This window comes from Miniopterus schreibersii (genome assembly GCF_964146895.1).
Source record: "Miniopterus schreibersii genome assembly, chromosome: 7".
Taxonomy (NCBI): Eukaryota; Metazoa; Chordata; class Mammalia; order Chiroptera; family Miniopteridae; genus Miniopterus; species Miniopterus schreibersii.
Window position 1 is genome coordinate 57966622 of NC_138108.1, and position 16605 is coordinate 57983226.

Sequence of the window (16605 nt, forward strand, 5' to 3'; positions counted from 1 at the left end):
ACAAAGCTAATAACTTTTATAGTGAGCCCTCTGTGTGTTAGATGCGGTGTTATGAGCTTTCTACAATCTCTTTTAATTCTCTAAACAATGTGAATAACTTTGTCTGAGGTCACTTCGCTTTTTGGTGGCTGAGCTGTGACTTGAGTCCAAGCTTGTTGATCCACAGTTGATGCTCATTCCATTTCACAAATCTTCCTTTCACTGCAATATATACCATATCTTCTGGATTTGTAGCATTGATTGCAAGATGTACAATTGGTTCAATACCATTGGTAAATAGCATACATTTACCCCTTCAATTACATTCTATCCAGTTTGAGTCTAAACCTTCCTTCTGTTTTAATGGGACTTCTGAATCATTCTTGACCAGTGGTCCCAAACTTTGGGAGAAGGAGGAGATCAGGAGGGGGGGAGAGAAAGGAGAAACATAATGCTTTAAGTTCAATGGAAACATTAAAACGTCCCCTCCTTTTTTAGCACAACATTCCCACATATTCAGCCAGTATAGGTTGGAGAGTGAGAAGCAAAAAGGCAGGAAATGCAAATTTTTTAGCATCTTTTTTTTTCTCCAGGGAAATATGTAACTCCCCACTCCAGGAGCTGAGCAGACTTGCTGAGACAGAAGCTCCCTGGTCTAAAGTTCCCCTATCAAAGACCAGGCAGGTGTCCTGCACCTGAATGCCTAAATACTGTAATGCCAGACAAAAGTAGGCTCTGAAATCCTGCCTGGAGGCCAGAGTGGGTCCCTTGGGCCCGCAGATATGCTTTCTGTCCAACTCAGGCCTGAGGGCACGCCAATAACAGGCCCAGACTTGACAAGTCTCTGCTGGGCTTCCATTTGGCAAGCTCCCCAGGCAGGGGCACTGATACAGTACACTTTAAAGTTCCTGTGTTTGGAGGAGGCCCCAGGCCATGGCTTCTTCAGGTGTTGGGAGAAGCATACTTTCAGCCATACTTTCTGCTCACTCAGAGCCCTAGACAGGATTTTTCTTAAATCAGGATTTGATCCCTGGAGCTCTAGTCAGTCACGCTCTCTTGCGGATTGCTATAACCCTTATCTTCCACCAGTTTCATTATCATGGGGTATTTTGTGTCCTAAAAATGTGTGTGTGGGGGGGAAATGTCCTAGAACAGGGCATTTCAAACTCATAAAGGACCCATATATTCTATAAACAGTCCCAGCTCAGCTGCTCCCACAGGGTTCTTAGGTGGCAAGCAACAGAAACTGTCTAGGCTAAATTAAGGATGTTATTAGTAATAAAGGGGGTTGGCTAGAAGGATATAGGGGAGCTCACAGAATTGAAGGGAAGGTGAAAAAAAAACATGAGAAAGCACAGGGCTGGCTCCAGGTATAAAGCTGTTTCCTGCTGCTTTACAGCTCTTGGCTTTTGTTGCAGTTATTACAACTAGAAGGCAGCCAATTTCTCCATAATAACTGCTTTCTTTATCGAGTGCTCATTTTAGAATTAGAACACAGATTACAAATTAAGGTGTTGTATCAATGTTAAATTTCTTGATTTTGATAACAGTACTGTGGTTATCTTAGAGACTATCTTTGTCTCAGGAAATGCTAAAGTATTAAGGGTATGTACATTCCTTAAAATGGTTTGAAAATAAAAAATTATTATGTTATTAGAGAGAATGAAAATGATAAATGTGATAACATTTAAAACAATGAATTTTCTTGAAACTTTTCTGTAAGTTTGCAACTATTTTGAGATAAACAGCTAAAAAATAGTTTTTAAAAATTATGCTCTTTTTATATAAGACCAGTATAATCCAATCTCTTGAGGTGAAACCCTGGCATTGGGAGATTTTATAGGGCCCCAAGGACTATAGCAGACATGCAGGGTTGAGAATCAGGCTTTAGGACTCCAAGGCTGCTCCAGTTAACAACTGAAGAGGAGCCTCCAAATTAATAACAACCATTACTTTAACTATATATATGAAGTCTTAATTGTTCATATTATATTTATGGTCTCCATTACACAAGTAATATGGAATTATTTTTAAAGAAAAGAATAAGTTATTACCATAACATATGCAATGAAAGTATTTTTATTTTTTTCTGTCATGTATTTTTTTTTTTAAACATACCTTTATTGATTTCAGAGAGAGGAAAGGAGGGGGAGAGAGAGAGATAGAAACATCAATGATGAGAGAGTCATTGATCGGCTGCCTAGCCCGCAATCCAGGCATGTGCCCTGACCGGGAACCGAGCCCCGATCTCCTGGATCCTGGGTCGATGCTCAATCGCTGAGCCACACCTGGCCGGGCTCTGCCATGTATTTTTTAATGTATGTTTTTACTTCCTAGATAGTATGATTACATTGAACACACGACTTTAGTGCTGCTATTTTCATTTGACATTGAAAATGTCTTCCGAGCAATCATTTTTGATGATACTGTAGCAGGTAGATGTGCTATTATTGATTTAACTATTCCCCTACTCTTGCACATTTAGATTGTCTTGAATTACAAGTATCCTGCAAAATACAAATTTGTTCATAGCAGTATTTCCATATTTCAAGCCATTTACAGAAGTAAGATTATTGAGTCAGGGTATGCATGTTCTCATAGTCCTCAACACACAGTGTGAAATTACATTGCAAAAGAGCTTTAACAATTTATGCTGCCACCAGCAAGAGATGCTAGTTTTGCAGCATTTGACATCATAAATTTTTTGTGTGCTTTGCCTCTGCAACAGCTTTATTGACCTATAATCGGATACAATCAAAATAACAAACAGATTCCTCACTCCCAAATTTTCCTTTTGTCCCTTCATAGTCTCCCCCTTCCCGCCTCTTCCAGGCAACCACTAATCTGTGGTCGCTACACATTAGCTTGCATTTCCTAGATTTTGATATAAATGGACTTATGCCCGTGTGTGTCTTTTTTATCTGGCTTCTTTTGCTCAGCATAATTATTTTGAGCTTTATTCATGCTGTAGCATGTATCAACAGTTCATTCCTTTTTATTCTGAGTAGTATGCTGTTGTGTGGATATACAGCAGGTCCTTGAATAATGAACGTTGTTTTCTTGTAAGGTTGATGAGACGCCATAGGAATTTAATTCTTGTTTAGATCAGTTAGGCTATGGTAAAACTGGTTTTGTAATGTCATTTTGCTTAAAGTCACAGAGCCTATTGATAACTCAAGCGAGGACTTGCTGTACCACAATTTATTATCAGTTCACCTGTTGAGAGACATCTAGGTTGTTTCCAAGTTTCAGCTCTTATCAATCAGCTGCTATAAACAAACAAATGTATGGACATATTATTTTATTTCTCTTGGGTAAATAAATACCTAGGAGTGGAATGGTTGGGTCACAGCATGGGTTTCTGTTTAACTTTTTTCAAAGATGATTGTACCATTTTATGTTCCTCCACATCTTTGTCAATGCCTGGTATGGTCAGTCTCTAAGCTTTTAGTCGTTCTTATAGTCCTATCTCATTGAAGTTTTATTTTGTATCTTCCTACTGATTAATATTTCCATGTTCCTATTTGTCATCCACATCTTTGGTACGTCTTTGATAACATGACTGTTGAAAGCTTTTGCCTATTTTTTATGGGTTGTCTTTTATTGAATTTTGAGAGTTCTTCATATATGCTGGATAGCTCTTTTTTAGCTATATCATTTTAGCTATATCAGTTTTACCATAGCCTAACTGATCTAAATATTTTCTTCCAGCAGCCTGTAGCTTGTCTTTTCATTCACTTGTGTTTTTCAAAGAGGAAAAGTTTTTAATTTTTATCAAGTCCAATGTATCAATTTGTTCATGAATTATGCTTCTGGTGTCATATCTAAAAACTCTTTTCCTAACCGAAGGTGACAAGATTTCTTCCTGTTTTCTTTAAAAAGTGTAATAGCTTTAGGTTTTACATTTAGATCTATGATCCATTTACTGCTATTTAAAAAAAATATTGTGAAATATGAAACAAGTTTAGATTTTCATATATGGATATCCAGTTGTTCTAACACCATTTGTTGAAAAGACTACTTCTTCTCCACTGATTGCCTTTACACCTTTTTAAAAAAAATCAGTTGACCAGTTTGTGTGAATCAGTTTCTGGACTACGTTCTGTTCCATTGATCTATGTGTCTGTCCTTTCACTAATACCACACTATCTTGATCACCGTGGCTTCCTAGGAACTCTTGAAATCAGGTAGTGTGAATCCTCCAACTCTGATCTTCTTTTTCAAAGTTGTTTTGACTCCTCTAGTTCCTTTGCATTTTCATCTGAATTTTGGAACCAGCCTATCAAATTTTTTTTTAAAAGCTTTCTTGGGTTTTAACTGGGATTACAATGAATCTATAGGTCAGTTTGAAGAACATTGACAAGTTACCAGTTGAGAGGATTAATTTTCTGTGTAGCTTGACTAGGCAATGGTGCCCAGCTATTTGGTCAAACATCAGTCTTGATGTTACTGTGAAGGCATTTTTAGATGTAATTTACATTTAAGACCATTGACTTTGAGTAAAACAGATCACCCACCATAATGTGGGTGGGCCTCATCCCATCAGTTGGAGAGAAAAGACTGAGGTTCCATGTGGAAGAAGGAATTCTGCCTCAGATTGCCTTCTGTCTGCAACATCACTCTTGCAGGAATTTCCAGTCTGCTTGGCTTCCCCTGTGGATTTCAGACTTTCCAATCCCCAAAACCCCTCTCTTTAAATACACATTCTATTAGTTCTGTTTCTCAGGAGAATCCCGACTAACACCAGTATTGAGTCTTCCAATTCATGTTCACTGCTGGGTAGAGGGGCCAACATTAGGGGAGGAGATAGCATCTTTTTTACCTCCGTCTGTAGACTATCATAAGTCACATGTTCGGTGCACCGACTTCCACCAGGCAGTGCAGGCTCCACCACCCAGGGTCACACAGCATGCCTTCTGGGTGGGCAGCTTATAATTTTTTTTTTTACTTTTTTATTGAATTTACTGGGGTGACACCGGTGAATAAAATGACATTGGTTAATAAATTGATATAGGTTTCAGCTGTGCAATTCTATAATATAATAAAATACAATTCTATAAAGTGTATTGTATATTCACCACCCCAAGTCAAGTCTTTTCCCATCATCATTTATCCCCCACACACCCTCTTCCACCTCCCCCTACCACCCCCCTTTCCTTCTGGCAATCATCACACTGTTGTCTCTGTCTGTGAGGGTTTATGTTGTTGTTGTTTTGGCTTAATCCTTTCACCTTTTTCACCAACCTCATAACCGCCCTCCCCTCTGACAGCTGTCAGTCTGTTCTCTATCTATGAGTCTGTTTCTATTTTGTTTGTTAGTTTATTTTGTTCATTAGATTCCACATATCAGTGAAATCATATGATACTTGTCTTTCTGTGACTGGCTTATTTCACTTAGCATAATGCTCTCCAGGTCCATCCATGTTGTTGCAAAGGGTAAGATTCCCTTCTTTTTTATGGCTGAATAATATTCTATTGTGTAAATGTACCATTTTTTTAATCCATTCATCTACTAATGGACACAAATTTAAATGGGAAAATGTGTCAGAAGTAGGCCAGAACCGGTAGAAAGGAAACCTTGATTTTTTTTTAAATATATCTTCATTGATTTGAGAGAGACGAAAAGAGAGGGAGAGAGAGAGAGATAGAAACATCAATGATGAGAGAGTCATTGATCGGCTGCCTCTTGCACACCCCCGACTGGGGATCGAGCCCACAACCTAGGCATGTGCCCTGACCGGGAATCGAACCCTGATCTCCTAGATCCTAGGTCGACGCTCAACCACTGAACCATGCCCGGCTGAGCGGAAACCTTGATTTTAACTCTTATTCTGTCATTAGCCAGCTGTGATGCTTTGAGATTATTCCTTAATACTTTTTCATCATTTCATGCATTCATTAAACAAACGCTTATTCAGCACCTACTGGGTCCCAGGCACTCTGCTCAGTACTGCGAATGCGGTGGGATCTCTGAGAAGCAGGCTCTAAAACGGAGATGAGTGAACAAAAGAGTGACTGAGGAGTGCTTTGGGGATCAACACCCGTGGAAGGGAGATGAAGAATGCAGGTTTCCACAGAGGAGAAAGTTGGCTGCAACGAAGTGTGAATGAAGCCACAGCCAGTCCTGTGCGGCTGGGACCATGCCTTCCAAGGGTCCCATGTTGGGACCTTTATGCCCACATTGTTGTTCAATGGCTGGGTGCAGGCTGTCTTGGGAAGTGGACATGACCTTGGGTGAGGCGACTCTCTAGCCTCTTCAGTTAATGAGGAGGACTGCTGCCTACGGGCAGTGGGTGGCAGCTCTCCCAGAAGCTGAGGATATAAGTCTTTCATTCCTGAAGGAGATCTGGTTGTTACCTCACAGCACTACAACGAGTGGTGAGCAAACAGACAACCGTCCGTGCCCCCGAAAGGGGAGATGCAGACACTGATGCCACACACACACATACACACGCTGAAAACACTATGAAAGGAAAGTTCAGGATCCCATGAGTATGAAGAACAAGGGCCTTGGTCTAATCTGAGGGCTGCAACGAAGATGTCCTTGGGCAAATGACATGTGAACTGAGATATGCAGGATGAAAAGGGGGTAACTGGGTCAAAGGTAAGGAGGGCGAAGAGTACATCTGCCAGAGGAAAGAACACTGTGCAAAGAGCTGAGGCAGGAGGGAGCGGAGGCTCACATAATTAAAAGAAAAGCAGGGTGGCTGGTGTGCTAAGAGTCAAAGGAAGTGTGACAGGAATGAAGATGGGAAGGTCATGACCAACACCAGTCCATGTGGAGAACATTGTCTTTCTACCGCCATAAACTATGTGAAACCTTTGGGGTATTAAACAGATGAGTGACATAATCCAATTTGTATTTTTAAAACTATTTCTGGCTGTGAAAAATAGATTCAAATCAGGCAAGAGAGGATAGGAGAGACCGATTACGATGTTAAAAAACATGATCATGGCTTAGGCCAGAGTGGCAAAAGTGGACATGGAGAGGAATAGAGAGATCTGGAAAAAAACGAAATAGGTAGGGCTTGGTAGTGGATCCTATTTGGGCAGTGAAGAAGAGGGAGTGTCAAGAATAACCCCAGGTTTCTGGTCTGTACAGCTGGATGGTGACAGTGCTATTCACTGAGATGGGGACCCTGGAAGGAGGTGAGCTTCAGAGTAACCCAAACTTGATATATTTGGTTTGGGTTACTCTTGAATTTCAGGTAACATACAAATGATGTTTTGGGAAGGTAATTTGGGAAGAACATTCTAGAATTCACTGGAGGAGTGTGAGGAGGAGATAACATTTGTCAATCACTAGAAAATGGCTGGAAATTTATATAATGGGCATGGGGAAGTCAGCTAGAAGATAATACAGAGTGGAAAGGAGGCTTACTGCTAAACCTTGAGGAACTCTGACATTTAAATTTGTATAGGGAAGAATAAACCATCAAAGGAGATTTAGAAAAAAGGAAAGTAGAAAAGCTCTTGGGAGAAGGTGGGTCATGGAAGCCAAGTGAAGTGATTTAACAAGGAGGGAGCAGTGGAAGTTTCCAATGAGGCTGAGAAGTTTGGTGAGAATGGGATTGAGAAGTAACACACTGTCCTTCACTAGTGAATTAACTGTGGGATCAGAAGACAGGCTGAGTTGGTGAGGAATGAGAGGGTGGTGAGGCAATGAAGCCAGTGAGCATAGCCATCTTTCAAGAAGTTTGGCTGAGGAGCGTAGTAATGAGAGAGGGAGTAAATGAAAGGGGAGTAGGGTGCAAATAAATTTTGTTTTGCTTTGCTTTTATGATATTTGAATGTGGATGGAAATACAATATAGTGGAAGAAGCTGAAGGTGTGGGAGTAGGGAGTAATCTATACAGTGAGGTCCCTGAGGAGGGTGGAGGGAAGGGGATCCTGTGTACAGGAGGAGGGATTAACCTCATCTATATCACTGGGGGCACAGAGAGAGCGTCAAGGCAGATGGAAGGAAGTGCACAGTTCAGTGGCTGTCAGTTGAGGTGTTCTCTATTGCTTATTTCTATTTCCATGTAAAGTAGGAAGAGCACCATTTGTGAAGAAAAGTTGGAGGTTTGAAGACAGTGAAATTGAAAGGGTTGGACTAAGTACTTTGTAAAGTCCTCCAGCATTGAATGCCTGCAATTTCCAAGTTCAAGTCATTGATAAAACATAGTGTTGGTGGAAGCTGAGCACTGAGCTAGTTCTATAGGCCAGTACTGGTAAGGCAAGGATCTCTTGGTCAAGATCTTTGCACTAGAGGGAAATATATATCTCTAACCCCCCCTCCCCCCCAGCCTACTTCTTAGATCTGTTGCTCAATAATCAAGTTTAAGTGAATTACTTCTTCCTTTTGGGCTATGTTAGTATCATCACTGGACAGGATCAGCTAGTGGAGGATAACCTTCCAACTCATACACAAAAAGTTGGCCAAAATTATTCTTTTAGGGAAACTACACCCACAGGGAATATTATATATGCAAGGTCTGGTAATAGCAGTTTGATCTGATAAGCTGATAAATGTCTATTCTGTATTCTTTGTGTAGTAGATACTTGGAGTAGAGCAGAGAATAAAAAGGAGAGATTACTCATCTTTGTGGAGCTTACAGAGTAGTGGGGAGTCATAATAACAACTAATTAAATAATTATAAGTGAGTTAAGTGTCATGAGGGAGAAGTTTAGAGTTCTATAGCACTTAATAGAAGGAGGGCTCACTTTGAGAGGCTGAGGGAAGACTCCCCAGGGAAGATGTATATAATCCAAGACATGAAAAATGAGCAGGTGTTTGACTAGTGAAGAGAGTTAGCTGGTAGGGAGGGGATGGGCATTGAAGGGTCATGACATTAAATTTTAGGAAAGCTCTGAGGTCAATCTTACTTAGTTATAGATGACTATGGAATGAAACTTGGGTGCCAGTGGACCAGTACATGATTTATTTATCTAGATTGATCTTCACCAAGTTTGTTTCTGTCATTATTACTGATCATCCCTGATGGATGTTTAACTTTTCATGTGTGTTGGCTGATGCTTGCCCATTGGAGGCACCCGGGGCAGGAGGACTTTACTAACTCTCTGGTGATTTAAAGCACCCCAGACCAACTAATTAAAATTGTTGGACATGGTACCTGGTCATTGCTATTTTTAGAAAGTATGCCCCCTCCAGGTGATTCTAAGGTGTATTTGGCTTTGAGGCTCACTGTTATGGTGCTCTGGGAGATATGGGTGCACTGGGTTTGATCTCAGGATAGCAGATCTGAGGTCTCAGAGTGAGGGCATCGATTTAGGGCACATGCATTTACTTTCTTCAACTCTACACTCTTGAGAAAAGTACCACCAGGCATTCCTGCTTCCAGCAGGTCTAAGGGATTTAATTTTTGCATATGTCTGAATTTGACCATGTTCTTACCCTTTCTTTTTGTGAAATTTTTGCTAATCTCAGTAATTTGGGCTTTAAATCCTTGCCTAGTTCATTTATAGGACTCCAACCATCTATCCAACCTTGCCCTCCCTGCGGAGGCCTTTGTTGCCCTCCAGCTGGTGGGGCAGTGGGTGGTGCTTCCTCAGCTTCCCTCTTACTGATTTTTTCTCCATGGCTCCAAAAGTTGGAAGAGTGTGTTGTCGACAATGATCTACAATCTTTCATGCAACCTGCTCTCTTTGCCCTATTCAACTATATCATTCCCTTGTGTCAAGTATCAGGAATAAACTGCCCAGATACTAGGCTGAAACTATCAAAGCAAAAGTAGCCACAGTCTTGGTGAAAGAAGCATTTCCAGGCTGAGTCAAATGTTCACCTCTGTGTACCAAAGGGTGGGTTCTTGTCTTCTGCGAATTTGAGGCAGTATTTGCCTACCTGGGAACTCTTGTGTAAATCAGATTCCTAGTAGGCTGTGTGAGTAGCTTGGAGCACCTGAGGTGGGTAAACAGAGAGGCCCTCACTGTCCCCTTCATATAAAATGAAGGTGGCAATGGGCCAGCTAGTTTGAATAGGTACTCATGTTGGCTCTTCTTAACATGTTCAACCCTAGCCTGGCCTAAACTTTCCTAGACTTTTAATACTTAAAATAGACCTTTCAGTTCTGTAGATTAGCTGCCTTTGAAGAAAGTGAGTTTCTGGTCTTGGGCTGCCTTGCATCAAGAAGAGCGTGTCTCTACACAGCACACTTGGTATTTAGGTCGGTGGCAAAACGTACACAGGGTCATTAATTAATTAAATATGATATTAAAGTCAGGGATGGGCCCAACCCTTTGAGTGTTTAGAAGGACTTCAAGGTGGGGATAAGCCAAGTTCTGACATGTTCAGGGCCAAGGAGGTGAGTGAGTCACAAGGAAGCCCAAATGTGTTCTTCCAGACCACTGAGGTCTACTTAGGTTCTTTTCACCCAAGCACCTCAATGCAAAACACCTGGAACATGACCCCTCTCCTCAAACCACCTGCCTTCACATGCCACATGTGGGATGTGGTCCTGGTTGCTCACTCAGTCCTATTTTATCACTGGGAGAGGCTGGGGTGGAGGCAAAGCTGGTGGGTAGCCTTGAAACTGGACCAGTAGCCATGGTCCAGGGAACACCAGGGAGAAGGCAGACAGGGTGTGGGGTGTGCTCAGACTCTGGGTGCAAACTCCTTGTGACACCAACAGTCATGCTTCTCTGTAAAGAGAACAGGGGTCAGACAGTAAGTCTATTTTGAGGTATTCTCAAAGATGAATGGATTTATTGAGGGTATGACTTATTTTTAGCACTTTCTTTTGCATCATGATTATATTCTGGTGATATTTTGTTCATTTTGCCTACACTGAACAAAGAGTTGCTTTACATACACACTTTCCCCATTGGAGGCCTCAATTCTAGGCCTGAATATAGCTTTTGAGGCTGGTGTCTGACACTGGACTTGCCATAAAATCTGAGAAAGCATTTTCTGAGTAAGTAATCATCTCTAATTTACATAAATCACTCTGCTTTCTTAGGACATGAATCTGAACATGATTATTTCCACTGAATGTTTTCTTCTCAAGTTAGAATGAAGAATCTATAGGTCTTCATCAGGCTAGCTTGCTTTCTTGTTTGCCCTCTCCAAATCTATTCTCCACCCTTTCCTGTGTAGAAGGTTCTCGTGGTACTGCCAATCCCCCAGTGAGTGTGAAGGAGGAGGAGAGGAGATCTCCAAACTGTTTCCATCACCCATGTCTTAATTGCTTCATGCATCAAAGAAGGGACATTTTGATGAGTTTTATTTTTTCTTTAACACAATGTGGCTTTCTCAGTGACAAATGGTATGAGTTTTCTGGGGTTCTTTTCCTCCTGTATAAAATAAAGGGGGTACACTAGATGTTTTCTAAGATCCTATTTACCTCTGATTTTGTGACTTGAGAAATGGCTGTGTACTAAAAGTGCCAGAGAAGGGTGGAGCCATCACGCATGTCATCCTGGTGACAGCGTGTGTGGAACAAAGAGTTGTGGATCAGGAACCCAAGTCATTGTGTAAACCACCAGTGGGACCTCCCTTAACCAGGCCAAAGCTCTGGTTAGCTGTGAAAGCTGTAAATGGGGACATGTTGATCAACTGAAGCAATATAGCAAAGTGCTTTCAAAATGTAGTCATACAAGAATCAGGGGCTGCTATGAGGGGAACAACAAAGCCTCCCTCAGAAATCATTTCTCAGCCTTTGGATTTTAGACCTCTAGTCAGCTTAAAATATTCTTACGTAAGTACCCCTCCTCCCCCATCCAATTCCAGCAATTACAATGGAGTAAAAACAGCAAGACAATAGTAATTTTCTAATGGGAAAAGCCATGAATCTAAAATTAGCTAAAAAGAGCAACTGCTGAGAACGAAGTCTTGATTAGAAAGACATTCTGGAAATGAGCACTGACTTTGTAACACCAAATATAAGTTAGAATTTTTTTTTTTTTTTAATATATCTTTATTGATTTCAGAGAGAGGAAAGGAGAGGGAGAGAGAGATAGAAACATCAAGTCATTGAGCACTCCCCCAACTGGAAATCGAACCCCGATTGCCTGGATCCTAGGTCGACGCTCAACTGCTGAGCCACGCCTGGCTGGGCTAAGTTAGAAATTTTTATATTTAAAAAGTATCAGCACCTGTTTTCCAGTAGATTCAGTGGAGAATACCCCAGGCTAAAGTCATGCCTGAGTCCAGTTCTAAGTGGCATGTGAGCTTAGAAAAATGGCTGAATCTCTAAGGTCAAGTTCTCCCAGTTATCATGTGGGTTAATAACAGCTGTTCAAAGAGCTTTCAGTATTTCACTCCTAATAGGCAAATTAAAGACCATTTATTAAAAAACATTTGTGAAAGTGCTTTAGGTATTTCAGATCGAAGTTGCCATATTGTAACTGAGGCACCACATCTGGTTTTCAATAACTGGTATGCCCTGGATCTTGTTTGAGGACAAATCTTATGTGTGTTGGGAAGGAGATATAAAGTGCCTTTATAAAGTGAAGGATCCATGTAAGTCTGTTTTCTTTTTTTCTTTCTTTCTTTTTAAATTTTTGTTTAAAATATTACAGATGTCCCTTTTTCTCCCCAATGACCCACTCCACCCTGTCCCACCCCCCTCCCAAGTCCCTCTCCCCACCATTGTCCTTGTCCTTGGATTGTGCATATATGCATATGAATTCTTTGGTTAATCTCTCCCCCTCCACCCACCTGCCCTCCTCCATATCTCTAAGATTCATCAGTCTGATCCATGCTTCCATGTCATTGAATCTATTCTGTTCAGTTTATTAAGTTCTTTAGATTCCACATGTAAGTGAGATCATATGATGTTTGTCTTTCTCTGCCTGGCTTATTTTGCTTAGCATAATAAGGTCCTTCCATACTGTCCCAAAGGTATGAGATCCTTCTTCTTTACAGCTGTGTAGTATTCCACTGTGTAAATGTCCCACAGCTTTTTAATCCATTCATCTACTGAATCAGATTTTCTAAAAGCACAGCCTACCTGAGGTGCCATGTCCATTGAACACAGAGCTATACAGAAAGATTAGTGATAAGAGCACCAACCATTGATCCAGAACCTAAGAGAAAACCTTTAACTTTGGGGAATACTTCTATTTCCTTGGAAATTTCAAAATATAGGGTGTTAAAGAATAACCAGGAATCACAAACAAGCTAGAGTTTTTCAAGGTCCCTTTCAATGTCTATCATTTTACTATGAAAAATAGAATGAATTCATTGTATAGATGAAAATGGCATTTATGCTATTCAAATATTTGTTTCCTGTTGCAGAAGAAACAATTCAGGGAAAATGCTTTCTATTGAATCATCAACATCATTCCCTCCAAGAATAGAATAAAATTTAAAAATTGTTAGTGGGGTGATACATGCACACATGATCTTTTTATATCGCCTGATTTAACAAAGAAATGTCCTGGGGAAACTGCAAACCCGATTGAAAAGTCTGGTAATCTATCTTTCTTGGATTTCAGCAGCACTTACTGTCTATATGAATCATTTGCATGAGTGAATTGTCTTATGTATCTTTGCATACATGCATTTCTTGTCCTTCCACTAGAAAGTGAGTTCCTGGAAGGAAGTTCCCTATGGCACTAAGCCCAGTGCCTTGTACATAACCTGGGAGCCCAAATCATTGACTGACATGTGCATTTGCATGGAAGAGCCTGGAGAGATACACTTAAAACCTTTATTCATTGATTTACAAAATGTACAATATTTACAAAATTTAGGCATTAATCCCATATTGACATGAATGCTGTGGGGAGTCTAAAAATAAATAAGTGGCACATAAGTTCATATACACTTCATGGCTCTTTGCACTTCAAGCCATCACCAATGGTGGGATTTATCGGGAGGTGTAATGTGGTAGAAAAGTCAGATGGATGACCAGTCCTGGGTCCTCCACATTAACGACCCTTCCTTGGCTCCTTGAGGCTGGGATGGCAAGCAAATCACTTTCTTTTCAGAGAATAAAACACCAGCCATTCTGACCAGGCATACAGGGTGCACACAGCCACATTGTTCCCCCTGGGTAGCAGATGATGCCCTTGTGGACCTGCGCCCTGCACACCAGCCCGGGAGGCATTAGAGTGTTTATTTTCTCGTTAAGAACCAACATTTGGACTTTGTCTCTTATTGAATTCTCATGCAGTACGTGAAAGGTGTCAGCGGAGAGTGACCATGCACAAAATGTATTTGTAGATATGTACAACATCCCATTTTCATTGTCTTATGGCATCTTTACGTGTAGAATCAACCTGTCTCCTCTTTTAGCAAGAGGAATGAATGAGGAAACCATCCCTTCACCCCCCAAAGGAAAAACATCTGGGAACACATGCAAATGGCACCCTGCAGAGGCAGGACTGGACAAATTCCAAGTGATAAAATGGCCAAATTCCCATGAAGTCAAGCCTGCAAATTTTCCTAGGGGTGGTAATTCTACCTCCCCTCCCTCTTCAATCCCATCTCATCCCATATATCCTAAATCAGAAGGAAAAGGCTTCACGTTACTGAGCTTCTTAGACCCTTGGTACCTTCATCTATAAAGTATAAATAGCAGTAATTTTCCTTATATGGTTCTTGTAGGAGTTACATGATCTAACTTATGTAAAGTGCTTAGCATAGTGCCTGGCACATAAGAGGTGCTTAATAAATGTCTTGCTCTCTCTCCCTCTAATTACCCACCCCAATTATAAGCAACTTATTGAAAAGCCTGCCAAACTCTGATTTAAGGCCATATGATGCAATTTAGATGATTGTGTATCAGAGTTACCACTGTCAGTTCATATCTGGTCCCTGAGGAGGTCTCATATTATGAGCCAGAGATATTTTCCTGTGCAGAGCAGATGGACCCTGACAACACTGTCCTCTTCATCCGCCATGCCTCCACCAAATTTCATGCAAATATGCCCCATAACCCTGCAGAGGAACACATACCAGTGATGGTCACAACCACTGAGGAAACCATGAGCAAAACCTTGAAGCCAACCCATTACTCTTGCTCACAACAGAAGTAACTTTTTTCAACACTGGTGCAAGTATTATAGATAATGTTCACCGCACATATATTACAAGCTCTACCACTGTTGAAAAATAAGTATTCTGATTTGATCGTTTTGTTCAGAATAAAGAATCTTTTACAATATATTTTAGTTTCTAGTTATGCCATACAAAAATAAATATTGTATAAATGATTTACAAGGAAGAAGAAAAAATTGTAACTTGGGGTGCCAAAAATATAGGAAGGATGGTGAAATCTTTACTGTCTACTTCAAAAGCAACCAACTAAAAGAAATCAAAACTTCCCAATGGGTCTCCTTACTATTCTCACCACCACCCCATTGGTCTACCTACTTTTCACCCTACAATATTATGTCTTCTTTCCCTATTAATCTCCAGACAATTTAATGTAGAACCTTCCCCCTAAAGACACTGGGGATTTGAAAGAGGAAGAATAGAGAGGGTTCTTGGGCAACATGACTTGCTGATGGAGGAAGATCTGGCTGGATTCTCACAATTAACTAGGACCAACCTAGTTCATTCTCCTTCCTTTCATTTTAAAGTCCTCTCTCTGCCTAAATCAGCTATGTCTGAATAGAACTCCATGACTGGAAGAAATGACCCCATCCTACTGCAGGACTCCTTGAACACCCATTGGTCAAAGTAGAACCAGGATCTCGTGGAGAACAACAAGGTACCAAATCAAGCCCAATCTCCCCAACTAGAGGAAGGGACAAATAGCCACTTTACAGATGCCAGTTCTATAAATTAGGAAAAATCCTTCTCCAGTCCCCTCTCCCCAACAACAAACTTTTATGATTGCCTTTTTATCTTCCACACAGAGCAGAGGGAACATGATCCCCACCACTGGGGAAAGAATGCTAGAAAAATTAAATTGGACAATTTGCTCACTACTTTTCTAGGGACTCAGTAGGGATCTCCGAGGAAACAGTTCATTCATTTTGCAATTAAAGTTTTAAAATCTAAAGCTATAAGTGAGTTCATGATTATATTTAAACCAATGGTCCTTTAACTTTCTCCTGAAAACTCACAACTATTCATGTCGCATAACATCTCAGAGGGTCCCAAGACCTCCTGTGGCTCATGCAGATTCCAAGTTAAGAGCCCACATCTCAATAAATGCAGTACTATTTCTTGGAATGAAAACAAAGGTTTGTGGTATAGAACTCAATCTATTTTAGGGGCAGGCTGGCTTTGATGAGGCCTTGGACTTGAAGTGACTACACTGAAGCAATGCTTGTTCCTCATGGGAAGCGGGAATGCTGACCAGGAAGACGTCCTCGAGTGCTGTGGTTTCACATGTGTACTGTTGGCAGGCCAATGACTCATGCAAGACTGTGGGCCCTCGAGATCCCCAAGGAGCGTTACTACACATTGAGCCGTTGAGCTGCTATAACGTGAGTCCCAGCCACACCCACAGGCAGGACACTATCACTGACACGCAGTGTGGCTGCCCATTTGTCTGATTTATGGGTGACGTGGTGGCAAATGTGGCATCAGTTTCATTTCGGGGGAGTGGCAGGTTACAGATATTTCCTTCACAACAGGAAGTGCAGACCTGGAGAAAAGAAAGAGAAGAAGGGTGGTGAGAAGCTGGCAGGTCTTGGAAGGAGGTGGAGGTTTTTGAAGGAACTGTCTCC

The 16605-nt window shown here is 41.1% G+C and overlaps 1 protein-coding gene across 1 annotated transcript in view; it reads right to left on the reverse strand.

Moving 5' to 3' along the window:
• Positions 1-13617: 13617 nt before the first annotated feature.
• LYPD6 (LY6/PLAUR domain containing 6) overlaps positions 13618-16605 on the reverse strand; it is a 113991-nt gene continuing 111003 nt past the window's right edge. Inside the window, exon 5 of the mRNA XM_081142502.1 lies at positions 13618-16523. Coding sequence (XP_080998628.1) covers positions 16356-16523 — 168 coding nt within the window. The 3' untranslated portion in view covers positions 13618-16355. The remainder of the gene's footprint in view (positions 16524-16605) is intronic.